Source organism: Scleropages formosus, chromosome 18 (assembly GCF_900964775.1).
Source record: "Scleropages formosus chromosome 18, fSclFor1.1, whole genome shotgun sequence".
Classification (NCBI taxonomy): Eukaryota; Metazoa; Chordata; class Actinopteri; order Osteoglossiformes; family Osteoglossidae; genus Scleropages; species Scleropages formosus.
The window spans coordinates 22,594,548-22,608,213 of NC_041823.1; the positions used below are offsets into that span (position 1 = coordinate 22,594,548).

The 13,666-nt window shown below is 39.6% G+C and overlaps 1 protein-coding gene across 1 annotated transcript; it reads left to right on the top strand.

The window, feature by feature from the left end:
- Window positions 1–7,314: 7,314 nt before the first annotated feature.
- Window positions 7,315–12,721, top strand: LOC108930313 (B-cell receptor CD22-like). Its single transcript, XM_018745508.2, has 10 exons — window positions 7,315–7,323; window positions 7,666–7,730; window positions 8,350–8,385; window positions 8,727–9,038; window positions 9,299–9,568; window positions 11,138–11,401; window positions 11,521–11,605; window positions 11,752–11,816; window positions 11,932–12,008; window positions 12,658–12,721. Exons 2-9 carry the CDS (start codon window positions 7,676–7,678, stop codon window positions 11,973–11,975), a joined length of 1,131 nt encoding a protein of 376 aa, XP_018601024.1. The 5' UTR covers window positions 7,315–7,323; window positions 7,666–7,675; the 3' UTR covers window positions 11,976–12,008; window positions 12,658–12,721.
- Window positions 12,722–13,666: the final 945 nt, after the last annotated feature.

Genomic DNA, 13,666 nt, shown 5'->3' on the forward strand with positions numbered 1-13,666 from the left:
GGGCAAGAGGGTGCGGTGGCGCAGTGGGTTGGACCACAGTCCTGCTCTCTGGCGGGTCTGGGGTTCAAGTCCCGCTTGGGGTGCCTTGCGACGGACTGGCGTCCCGTCCTGGGTGTGTCCCCTCCCCCTCCGGCCTTACGCCCTGTGTTACCGGGTAGGCTCCGGTTCCCCGTGACCCTGTATGGGACAAGCGGTTCTGAAAATGTGTGTGTGTGTGTGTGTGTTTAAATTAGTCATTTAGTACTACACATTGATTAATATGATATATAACGATGATAACAATTTATCAGATTGTGATAAACTTTTTTCTTTTAATGTTTGTTTCAAGGTTGCCCAAAACATTTGTCTAACCACAGACCTGTGGTTAGCCATGGACGCTTATATTTCTCTAAATGGAGAGTCACTGTCCAACGACTTCCTTGATATCCTAAGAAATGGACAATTTACAGATTTCTTGCAGTTACAGTATTACTGCACACTATTGATATGAACAGACCATAATTTCAACATCTAACTTGTACAACATTAGCTTCCATTGTAGGTGTTTAAGTCACCTGGTTTGTTGGCCAAGGTCCTCTTATGGACAGTATGCTGCACATTTCATACATACAGATCAGTTGAAAAATTCTGCATTATCACTTTAAATATTCTTTATTAAACTACACATGTCTACAGTGAAATGATCTAAAGGGTATATGCTTCCAGCAGTTAAAAAAGTTAATTTTATTTATTGAAAGGTGTCAAGATCCCTTGCAATTCACAATAGACTGAACTGCTTGTTTTACAAAATTGCTTTTCCTTTCATTTTTAAGTTTTTGGAATCGACTCCATTGATTCCCAACACTTGGAATCAGAATTGGAGTCGACTCCAAAATTTTTGGAATCAAACAGGGGGTGGAACCCTAGAGACACTGTTCAAAGCACAAAAGAGGATATGCAGCTGTTGGACGTGGTTGGTCACATGCAGAGTGGGAAGCCAGGGTTTTGCTCGGGCCAATTGCGGCAGTTGCGGAGTGTTGGGGAAGGGCCAAGATGGAACTTTAGAAGATGATAATTTGATGATCTGAGAAATTTGGTTTGCTTAACTAAGTTATGTATGTAATTCTTTACTCCTAGAACTTCTATATTGAAATTAAATAACTCCCTATTAGAACTATCACAGGTCAAACTGGAAATTCATATGTTAATTGACACTTATTGAACAAGAGGTTTGAAAAAGAGGTCCTATTGCCATAATTGGGTGGTCTTTAAATTTGAAGTTGGGAAGTTTTTGAGAAAGGTTGGTAGTGATCTCACCAAAAAGAGGCGGGAGAAGGAAGATGAGGTAATCTCCATTGCACTTCTCTTTCCTGCTAAGAAAACCTATCTGACAACCTATCTGGAAAGAAAGAGTACATGGATTTACGGGAATAACTGGGTGATATTCACTGTTCTAAAGCTGAAGGGGATTTTGTTAGGTCATCCAGTTGGATGGAAGAGGGAGAGCAAAATTGAGCTTTACTTCTTCAGGTTAGAAAAATGTAATTCTAGAAGCTCTGCCACTGAACATCTGAACATTGATGGAAAAAAGCTGACAACCCTGCAGAGATATTTTTGTTCTGTGCTGACTTCTGAATTCTACAGTGATCTTTACAGCTCTAGATACTCTGAAGATTCAGCAACTCTATTCTTGTATTCAGTTATTGTCGCAAAGTTATTTTGGAAGATGACAAGAAGGCTTGTGATGATGTTGTTACTCTAGAGGAGGCAACCAAATGTATTATGAGCTTGAAAAACAGAAAGTCTTTTGGTAATGATGGAATTACAGCTGAATGTTCTCTGAATAGGAAGAGGGTGCGGTGGCACAGTGGGTTGGACCACAGTCCTGCTCTCCGGTGGGTCTGGGGTTTGAGCCCTGCTTGGGGTGCCTTGCGACAGACGGACTGGCGTCCTGTCCTGGGTGTGTCCCCTCCCCCTCCGGCCTTACGCCCTGTGTTACCGGGTTGGCTCCGGTTCCCCGCGACCCCGTATGGGACGAGCGGTTCTGAAAATGTGTATGTGTGTGTTCTCTGAATAACTCACACCCTTCTTGGTCAAAATTTTCCTTGAAAGTGTAAATAACAAGGCACTCTCACCAACTATGGCTCAGAGAGTTATTACATTAATCCCTGAAACTAAGAAGGATTTGGATTCATTAGAAAATTGTCACCCAATAAGTTTGCTCAATAATTATTGGGGGAGGATGATGACCAACTGCCATGTTGAACGAGATGTTCCATGCTGAGCTGGGGATCAAGATACCATTTAGCAACAACATTATTATTACTTGTTAAACTGGTTTACAATTGTTACTAAATCTAGAATGCCCAGAAGGGGTGGGCAACCACTGGCCCGTGGACCCCCAGAGGTTTTTCTCCCTTAGCTTTCAGTTGGGAGTTTTTGTTCCTTTCCCCGGTGGCCAGTAGGCATACTTATAGCTCTATAAAAGTACTTTATTATGGTAGCCATTAGTAGACTGTCTTCTTTGTTTGTATCGATTTTTCTTGCGTTATGCCTGTGTTAAAGTGCTCTGTGTCACTGCATGAGAAAAGTGCTCTATAGAAATAAATTGAATTGAATTGAATTGATTATAAAATATTTGCCACCAAAGATCAAAAATGTATTGGATAGTATTATAGACAAAATACACTGAGGCTTAATGAAAAAGCGACATTTGCTACTTATATTCACTTACTATTAGATTTATTTGACTATAATGAATATATGGATACAAAGTCTGGAGATCTGCCTGGGAAGTGGATAAACGACAGTTGGTTGTTGAGCATCTTTGGGAGCAGGAAGAGGAGGCGAGGTGGGGGGGTGGGATGGGGTGGGGTGAGGCAAGACAAGATGAGGCGAGGCGGGGAAAACAGGATCAAGGGCATTATGAGAAGCAGAGACCACGCTGACAACATGTGTGGACTATGGAGGTAAATCAGATTAAATTCTTCACTGGAGCAACATATGACATTCTATTGATACCGCAGAATGTTAAGCAGTGGTGGTGATGGTTGTTGTAAACTGAGTAGCGGTGTGGCAACACTGAGGCACATTTTGTCGGGTTGCAAGGTTAGTTTGGCAGAGAGTGCTATAGTTGTTACATATAAATAGTATATAATATATATACTTGTTATAAATGTTAAGAGTTTTTTTTAGTACCCTACGAGCATCTCTGGTAAATGTTTTCATGCTTGCAATTTTGTCCATGCTATGGGCCTATAGCCACGGGATTATTTCCGATGTGAAATCCAGTTAATATTTCATGGGAAACAGTGAACAATTGGGTCATACCAAAAATGTTCTGTTTTGTTTCAAATAACAGCTGTAATGGAACATAGCTGGGTTGCAGGATGTAGGACTCAATTGCAAGATCATTTATTGAACACTAAAGGGGTGAAGCAGGGCTCGTAGTCGGGGGTAGATGAAGGTCCAAGTAGATCAGCGAACGTCGTAACAAGGAGGACATGGAGATGTGGTCAGAAGGATGAAGCGAAAGGTGGAAGCTATGGGAGACGAAGAATTTGGCAGGGGAATGAGGAGGAAAAAGGCAAGGAACGAACATAGGTAAGGCTGCAAGGAGGATTTGAAAATGCAGAAAGGACGGTTGTCTCTTACTAAATTTCGCAACCTAGGATCATTGGTGAGGTGTTCTTTACACTCCACTGTGCGTATTACTGCCAGGTGCTCACGTCTGGGGTGCAGTCATGGGTGTGACACCAACAGTGCAGCCTGGTTAGCTTGTAAAAGCTTATTCATTGATGTTCTTCCTGAACAAAACAAGACATTTGCCACACCCATGATACAGAGCCAACGTGTAACAGCTGGGGCGCGGCACAGACTGATGCATATAAGGCAGCATCAAGGCATGAACTGACGTGGAACTTTGTTCAGCCTTATGACTTGCGACCTCCTTGCTGTACCTCAACTCCTTCCTGATCCCTTAGTCCTTTCCCGGTCCCTTTACCCTGCTTCCTAGTCTTCGTGCCTCTTTATGATTATCGACTTCTTGCCTGTGTACTTACCGACCTTGCCTTTTGGATTGTCCCTTCAACAACGTTTACACATCGGAGACCTATTGCCTGTTCTGTGACAAAGATTCTCAGATTTCCCTGAATAAAGCTCTCTGCACTTGAGTCCGCCACTTCCTTCCGGAACCAGCCATGACAATATTGTTCACATTAATCTCATTATCAATCTCATTTATCAGAATCAGAACGAGCTTTATTGCCAAGTGTGTTCACACGTACAAGGAATTTGTCTTGGTGACAGAAACTTCCACAGCACAGACAGAATGACAGTGACAAGACACAGATGAGAAGATAGAATATGTGAATAAAGAATAAAAAATATATTTAAAAAAATATAGAAAAATATAAAGTACACAATATACAAAAAAAAAAGTCACTAGACATTGTATGTATGTACAGGTATGTTCTATACAAATGCAAGGGAATGTGAGTAAGACATATGATGTGATAAATAGATATAATTATAAAAATAAATATTGTTGTGTATTGCCCTGGTTTACTCTCTAGGGGGGATTTAGCTGTTCATGAGGTAGATGGCCTGAGGAAAGAAACTTTTCTTGTGCCTGGCTGTCCTGGTGCTCAGTGCTCTGTAGTGCCGGCCAGATGGCAAAGGTTTGAAGAGGAAGTGGCCTGGATGTGAGAGGTCTAGAATGATTTTGCTAGCCCTTTTACTGACTCTGGACGAGTGCAGTTCTTGGAGAGCTGGGGGGGATGTGCCGATGATTCTTCCAGCAGTCCGAACTATCCGCTGCAGTCTTCTGATGTCAGACTTCGTAGCTGAGCCGAACCAGACAGTTATAGAAGTGCAGAGGACAGACTCGATGACTGCAGAGTAGAATTGCATCAGTAGCTTCTGTGGCAGGTTGAACTTCCTCAGCTGGCAAAGGAAGTGCAACATCTGCTGGGCCTTCTTCACAATGGAGTCTATGTGGAACTCCCACTTCAGGTCCTGTGAGATGGTAGTGCCCAGGAACCTGAATGACTCCACTGTTGCCACAGTGCTCTTCATGATGGCGAGTGGGGATAATGCTGAGGTGTTTCTCTTAAAGTCCACAATCATCTCCACTGTTTTGAGCGTGTTCAGCTCCAGGTTGTTATGACTGCACCAGACAGTCAGCTCTTTGACCTCCTGTCTGTAAGCAGACTCGTCACCATCCCGGATGAGGCCGATGAGTGTGGTGTTGTCTGTGAACTTCAGGAGTTTGACAGAGCTTTGTTCAGAAGAAAACCCACAATAGTTATACAGCACAACCTTTTTTTTAATTTTTCAAATAAAATGAAGATGCTGGATAGGGTGCCAGGGGTATTGCATTTTGCATACTTTATTAATAGTTAAGGGCATCAGCTGTGAATATGTTACAATTCATTCATAGTTTTTATTTACATTTTAAGAATTATTGTGCTAAAAAGAAAACTGTTCCAGTTCCTAACTGTAGTTGTTAGAGCTGTGTTTTTCATATGGCACTATATATTAATAAATATTCTTGGTACATTTATCTGCAGTGCTTTACGGTGCAGTCAGTTCCACTAGAATGTGGGTGGGGGGATCCCTGGGTACCCTAATTTTTTTTGCCATGTCACTGGAACCTCAGCATTTATTTTATATAGAGCATTATTACGAATTATTAGAATTGTGATAAACATTTTCCAGGGAATTCAATAACTGCAAAATTAGCTGTTAGTGCTAAAAAACCTGCTGTTACAGGGAACATGAAAGGCATCCCATCATTAAATTAATTACTAATGATATACAGAGAAAATCAAATAAAAATTCCTTGGAGAATTTTAATCTGATGCACTGTAACTAGGCGGACAGGAAAATAAATCTGTGATATGTTCACAGAATAACTTACAAATTAGTTAAGTGCCATGACTCGGATTCGAGTCAATGTTTGGTGCTAGTTTGGCGAGCTCTTCCAGTGTCATCCCCATTGTTGTTGTCAACGTATCGAGCCATCTCATTCTGGGTCTTCCTCTTCTCCTTGTTCCTTCAGCCTTTCCAATCATGAAGTCCACTTGCAAATTTGCAAATTACTCAACTTTAATTCCAATTTCAGCTGTAAATATTCTTTTGTATATATTGTAGTTTTGTTATAATTCTGCAGTACAATAAGAAGTAAAAAATCCAAAATGTGAACAAATTTGATTGACTTTATGACATTCTAAAATCTATGACAAGCCGGTACTATAAGGGTCAGAAGTTGTCATGTTTCCGTCCGGAAAGTGGGTTATCAGACCCAAGGGCAGCGCAGAGGTGCACAAGATGGTGGGAGGATCCGTAGGTCATAGTCAGAAAACAAGCAATGTTCACCGAGGAGCAGACATTGTTACAAGGAGAATCCGAAAACCGTGAAATGAAGATCAGGCAATGGGTCGAAGGAAAACGAGGAAGACGAGGAGAGTCAGGAGGAAGAGGGTCGAGGAACGGGGGCTAGGGGAGGGAAGTCAGGAAAGGTAAACAGGACGATGCGAAAAACGCTGGTCAGTAGTAAGTCTGAATGTGGTTCTGCAACGTTCTGAGCTCCGGGCTGTCTTCTTACGCCTCTGGACCCTGACTTTGTTTTAGTCAAACCAAAAAACTATATGGGAATTCTGAATTTCATCAGCAACAAGTAATGAGTGAAATACATATTTGATTTTTCAGTTACTTTTTTGAAAATTGCATCCAATTTGCAAGTCATTAGCTGAATGTATTTTCAAAAGTATCTGCACTGATGGCCGAAGCTGATGTTCCTTAAAGTACTAATTTGTAACAGTGTTGAGTTCCTCACATTAGTGACCCTGATTATTCAGAATTTCCCAGTTGTACACACATAAATAACAGACCCTTACAAAAAGGGAAGCTGAATGCTTCTTTGTTTCTAAATCAAATCACAAGTGTCAGCATGTTTAATTCCATTGAACAAGTTACAGGGCACAATAATAATAATAATAAAAACATTACTACAGAAAAATGTCTATAGTTTTGAAACAAATCTGTTAAAATATTTACATAGACATGCATGGAAGTGAGCGCTAATGTTGATTAAAATGTTGATTAAATTCATAGAGTGTGAAACACAATCAAAAACAGGATTATAGAAAGCAGATATTCCTTATTTGATCAGAAAAAAATGAGCACTCTTGAGATTCACTTCTTTATTTTCTCAATTTCTGTTGTACAAGCACTTTAGAAAGGGGAAATGGTAGTATTTAATTGATGTGAATGATATGACAGTGTTAAAGTGGTGGTACTGTGACGAAGTGTCATTTAAAAGGGATTCCTTTACACAGTAAGGTGAGCTTGAGGTTCTTACTGGTTTTTATTTTTTCAGAAAAAAGATTTTTATAAAACAAGGTAAAAATATATGTAGTGAAAAGAAGAAGAAGGTATTTTAAAAAATATTGCATGGTCTGTTTTAGCTTTTTATTGTATTTAGTATTTAGCTCATTTTATTATATATTCGGATAAAACAACATTTGTTTATTATTATTATTATTATTATTATTATTATTTTGCTTTCATCTGAGGAACACAATTTCAGACCAAAAAAGCTGTTGTTACATGTGTGCTTTTAAGAACGTGAAAGAGCATAAATATCATATCATGTATTACAATGAATTTCACAAACTTTGTCAGTTTTGCAGCTATGCTCCACAGGACTCCAGGAAACATAGTTCTGGCGATGCTGCTTACAGACCCAGGTAAGTAATACTGCATTTATTCTCACATTCTGAGTTTAAATTAGTTTTTGTCCTCGGGTCAGTCAATGAGATATAGCTAAAGCAAAATTACTGTCACTTACATTTTTGCATAAATGTAAGGGTCCAGTTATTTTGTTGTTTGTTTATGCTAAAACAGAACAAAAGATGTATAAAAAGACTGGTAATTGCTACTTGGAGAATAGTCAGCATTTTAATATTCACACTAATCAGAAGACGAACGAACATAATCAGATGATAAGGAATTCTGTAATCTAGGATCAGTTTGAAAATTAAAACAGATGACAGTTAAAGTAATTGTCAAGGAAACTGAAAAAAAACAATATAATACATTTGAAGAACTATTTCCCTTCTCACTGGTGTCATAGTATTGGAATGAATATAAATATGATTATTCAATTGACCCATTAATTTCCATCTACATTTGTTGCAAAAGAGCCATAAGATGGTAATATTGGATGGTAGATTTTTCTTTGTTCAAAAAAAAAATACAACCAGACATAACATTTGTATTTGTTTGTATATAATGATATTTTCATAATCATGTAGGCCTGTACATGTGTTTCTGATGAAATCTAAATTCAACCCATACCTCTTTTAGGTTTTTTGTTGTTTTGTGAATCTACAATAATCAACAGTAAGTAATTTCAATTGACATGATTCACACTGGCATTAATTAAATACTACAAACGGTGTATTTCTCTAATACAAATTAAATTGTAACAATTTTGTTTTAACATATAAAACTGTACTATTTATGACACATATGGTTACCTTATGCATTAAAAAAGAAATGATTTCACCAGGATTTCAGCAGATTGAAACCTTGATCTCTCACTAAACTTCTGCTAGTATCACTAAAATCCAGACCACATAGTATGTATTCTAGCTGTACTTTATATTTCTTAGGAACTCAATCCCTGAAGCTTTTATTATTATTATCTTTTAAGATGTCACCTCTGGTTTTGCTCTTTACAGATGGAACAGTACGCCTTGTCAATGGCAATGATCGTTGTTCAGGGACAGTGGAAGTTCATCTCTCAGGGCAGTGGGGGACCGTGTGTGATGATGACTGGGACACAAATGATGCCAGTGTTGTGTGCAGGATGTTGGGCTGTGAGGGAGTCAAAGAGGCTCCTGGATCAGCTAGATTTGGGAGCGGTGAAGGAACGATCTGGCTGGATAACATGCAGTGCTCTGGATCAGAAACTTCCCTACTAGACTGTCAACATGGAGGTCTGGGGACGCACAACTGTAACCATGGCGAGGATGCTGGAGTCATATGTTATGGTAGTGCACATACACACACACACACACACACACACACACACTATTCATTAATTAATTTATTGTTCAAGTTAACATTTGTCCAAAACATGTAACATTGTCCAAAACGTTAATATTTGGTTATTATCAATTATAACATTATTAATATCATTATTATTGAATGTCAGTAGTTTTACAAAAAAATAATTGCTTATTTATTTATTTGTTTGATTTCCTTTCATTATTTTTTTCATTTGTTTGATTCATGTGCATTTCTTCTTTAGATATACCAAGCAATGTAACAGTTTCAGTAAATTTGCCTGGTGAAATAATGGAGGGCAGTTCGGTCACTCTGATCTGCATCAGCGAAGCCAATCCACCAGTGTATAACTACACCTGGTTACAGACGAAAGGAGGGATAATCTCTGAGATAGCAACGCAGCAAAATTACACCATGAACCACGTTACTCTTGAAGATAGCGGCCACTACTTCTGTGTGGCACAGAACACACTTGGAAATCGAAATTCTTCAGGATTGTTTGTGGATGTTCAATGTGAGTAAATATTATGTACATATTTCACAATGCTGAAGTAAAATGAGTGTTCGCAGGGACCTGTATGTGGGAAGGAATAATACAGTTAATGTTATTTTATTTGATAGTGTTATTTTGTTTTCTTCTATGATAAAATTAGAAAAATCTTGTTTAGTATATTGTTTATTTTAACAAGCATTGTTTGATCTGTGGGGGCGCGGTGGCGCAGTGGGTTGGACTGGGTCCTGCTCTCTGGTGGGTCTGAGGTTCAAGTCCCGCTTGGGGTGCCTTGCGATGGAGTGGTGTCCTGTCCTGGGTGTGTGTCCCCTCCCCCTCCGGCCTTATGCCCTGAGTTGCTGGGTTAGGCTCCAGCTCCCCGCAACCCCATATGGGATGAGCGGTTCAGAAAATGTGTGTGTTTGATCTGTCACAAATCAGTAAAAGAAAATAGAAACATTTATGGGTATTGTACTGAAACTACCACTGGTTTTATTTACCTAGTTACTCTGGTGTTTCTAACACTTTTTCTAGGGTGATGCGAAAAATACACACAGTGTATTTGGTAATCTTGTAAAACATCATGTGCATTGACCACATAATGTTTTACAAGATTACCAAATACACTGTGTTTGCACCAACTACTCATTTGTTTTTAGTAAAGGAGTCAAACTGGAAGCAGGGGCAGATGATTTTCAGTTCCAGTACATGCAAAGTTCTTGATCCTGCAGTTTTTATTTTAAAAGTTTATGAGAGAAGTACTGTAATTTAACTGTAAGTGGAATACAGGAGGGTGCAGCGGTGCAGCAGGCTTGGCCTGTGCCTGCTCTCTGTTGGGTCTGGGGTTCAAGTCCCACTTGGGATGCCTTGCAATGGACTGGCATCCCATCCTGGGTGTGTCCTCTCCCCCTCCAGCCCTGCGCCTTGTGCTGCCGGGTTGGGCTCCGGCTCGCCGCAACCCCACTCAGGAGGACAAGCAGCTTCAGTCAATGTGTGTGTGTGAAATACAGGAAAATCAAGAGTAGTACATCATCAAGTTAGTCCAATATAAGTACAGACGTACCTATGATATGGTACTATATGCTTACATTTACACAAAAAATTAGCATATATTATGAAAAAAGTTCATTATAGAAAAACCCACTAAACTGTAAAAAAAATAGTTACATTGATATAAACTATGCATGAGAGAACATGCTTGAAGTGAGGAAGAGAGAAATACTGATTTGTTATCGTGGTATCATGAGTCACACATCAGAAGACTGGCGTAGGAACACTGGCGCAGCTGGCATGAAGGGTGTTCACATTATTTACGCTGAGAAATGCAGTCTCAGAAGCCTCGATAATCTGTCAGTATCTTTTGTGCTCATTGCATGTGTTGTTCTCTGTAAACTGGCATGTTCTGCTCATTGTGCTGCTTTCCCCTCATGTACTTGAGACCTAATGAAAGCACCGTAAAATTGTTGTGTTGCAATTTGAGTCCAAATGAGTATCAAAATCTATTGTTGTCTTTCACAGTTATTACAATTAGCTGAAAAATAATAAATTACTATTCCATTTCACTGTTAGTAAGTATGTAAAACTCTTTTACAGATCCTCCAAAGCACACTGTTGTGACAATTAACTCTCCTGGAGCAATAGTGGAGGGAGATTCAGTATCTTTAACCTGCAACAGCAATGCCAACCCCCCGGTTCACAATTACACCTGGTACAAGATCAGCGAAAGTGGTCCCATCCAGATGGAAAGGAGGCTAATGTTTAATTCAGTTGGTTTAAGGGACAGTGGACAGTACTACTGTTTAGTAAGAAATAAACATGGAGAGCATCGATCTTGCCCTGTAGCTCTCATTGTGCTTGGTATGTACTTTCTGTTGTCTGTTTATTTGTCACATTACTCACCTTGTCTGCATTGGTGTATAAAAGGTTGGTACTGGGACTTGACTGTATAAAAGGTTGGTATCATTTTCTGCTTCCAGCGAAATCTAAGATGGCTTTAGCCCTTGGTTTACTGGTGGTAGTGATGGCACTCCAAACTTTTGCACTTGTCTGTTATGTCAAGAGGTGAGTCCTGCTGTTTGTTTCCTTGGTATGCACTTAGTGTAAACTTTTAACAGAGAACTTAAAACTTTTCAAGGAAGGCTGCTAGGATAATAATATCTCATTTACCCCAGTTGCTGCGAAATTATTAATGATCTCCATCAATGTAGGAGAACAATGGGGATCCGTGATAAGATGGGGCTAACGAGAGGAGATAAAAGATACAGCCTCACAGGTAGGTGACAAGTTGCTGGACCATCTTTTGGTTCTCTTTTGGTTGCCCTTACTGGTGCTTCTACATTCCACCAGATGTTTGTCTGTTTTTATAATCAGTCACTGTTTCTCCACAGAGACTCAAGCCACAGACTCACTGTATTACACACCAGGCTCTTAATGTGACACTTTCTGTCCCTCTCTTTTGTCTTTGGTGAGTTTGGCTTAAAAAATACTATACCAAACATAGAATAAACTAATGGATTGAACAAGTGTATTTGTCAAGGCAGTAGGTGGTGTAGTGGTGAAGACCATGGACTTATAGCATGGAGGTTACTTGTTGCATGGGGCTACAGCAGGTGGCATGGAGGTCTCACACTATGTATGTGAGCATGTGAGCAGATGTATCTAATCCCAGTTCAGTCTGTGGGGTGTTTGCATGTTCTCTTGGTATTTCTGTGCCTTTCCTGTAGGTGGTCTAGTTTCCTCCAACAGTTTTAGAAATGGTAAAAAAATCAGCTGAAACACAGGCTCAAAATTGACCGTAGCATGTGAATGTATGTATGATTTTGTGTGTGTAGCTACCTGTCTAGGGTGTACATTGCTTAGCCAAGGAGCCTATGCTTCCAGACTGCCGCAACCCAGCACGACAAGCAGTTGTTCAATAGAATGAGTGAGTGGGTGTGTGTTAATGAGGTTACTAATTCATGCCTTTCTCAACACTACTGCTGTAATACATGTAACCACACTACTGCACCTATAAAAAATTGCAGAAGTATGAATCAAATTTTTTTTTGGAAAAGGTAAACTGTGCAAAAAATAAGAATTTACCAGCAAAATCACGTTTTCTTGTTACATTTCAGACTGTGAAAAAAGCAGACAGAGACCAGCATGAACCCCAAGACATGGATCGTTTTATGGAACATAAACATTTCAACAAAATATATTTTCTTGTCTTTTTAAAATTTTGTTAAAAATTCCTGATACAAATTAATAGCGGGTGTGGTAGCACAGGAGGCTTGCCTGGGTCCTGCTCTCTGGTGGATGTGGAGTTTGAGTCCCACTTGGGGTGCCTTGTGGCGGACTGGTGTCCCGCCCCGGGTGTGTCCCCTCTCCCTCCAGCCTTGAGCTCTGTGTTGCTGGATTAGATTCCAGTTCATTGCGACCCCACTTGAAACAAGTGGTTTCAGTCAATGTGTGTGTGTGTGATACAAATGAATTGCTGATTAAAATAAACTGCACTGTCAAAAATTACTCTACCTAGGCGTACTGCAAATCAATGAAATGACTATTACTTACATTTACATTTATTCATTTAGCAGACGCTTTTGTCCAAAGCAACGTACATCTCAGCAAAAGTACAATTTATGCATTACATTGAGAGAAGGAGACATAGCTGCAGACATGAAAGTCTCAGGCAAACCTAGTTTGTTCCCTACCACTTGCTACACCGAGGTTCATCGTTCAAGTAGGTGCATAAGACACAGAAAAATCCCGATACCCACACCAACTTATTTATGGGGGACACAACCCCGTATGGGACAAGCGGTTCTGAAAATGTGTGTGTGTGTGTGTTTTAGAAAAAATATAAAAACATAAGGTTTTTTTACAGAATGGTATCTGAAAATGATTTTTTTAGATGAGAAGTAAATAAGCAGGGCTCTGAAATCGGTGGGAGCAGAAACGTAAATGCCAGTGACAAAGGGTGTGGAGGACTGGTAAAGGTCCAGATTCAAATAGGACCAGCTATAAGTGAAATGGGAACACTGTCTCTAAATGTGCTTTTACCTTCAATATATATATATATATATATACCCACACCAATTTATTTTTTATTTTTTATTAAATATTATAAGATAGACAAATGAGCAG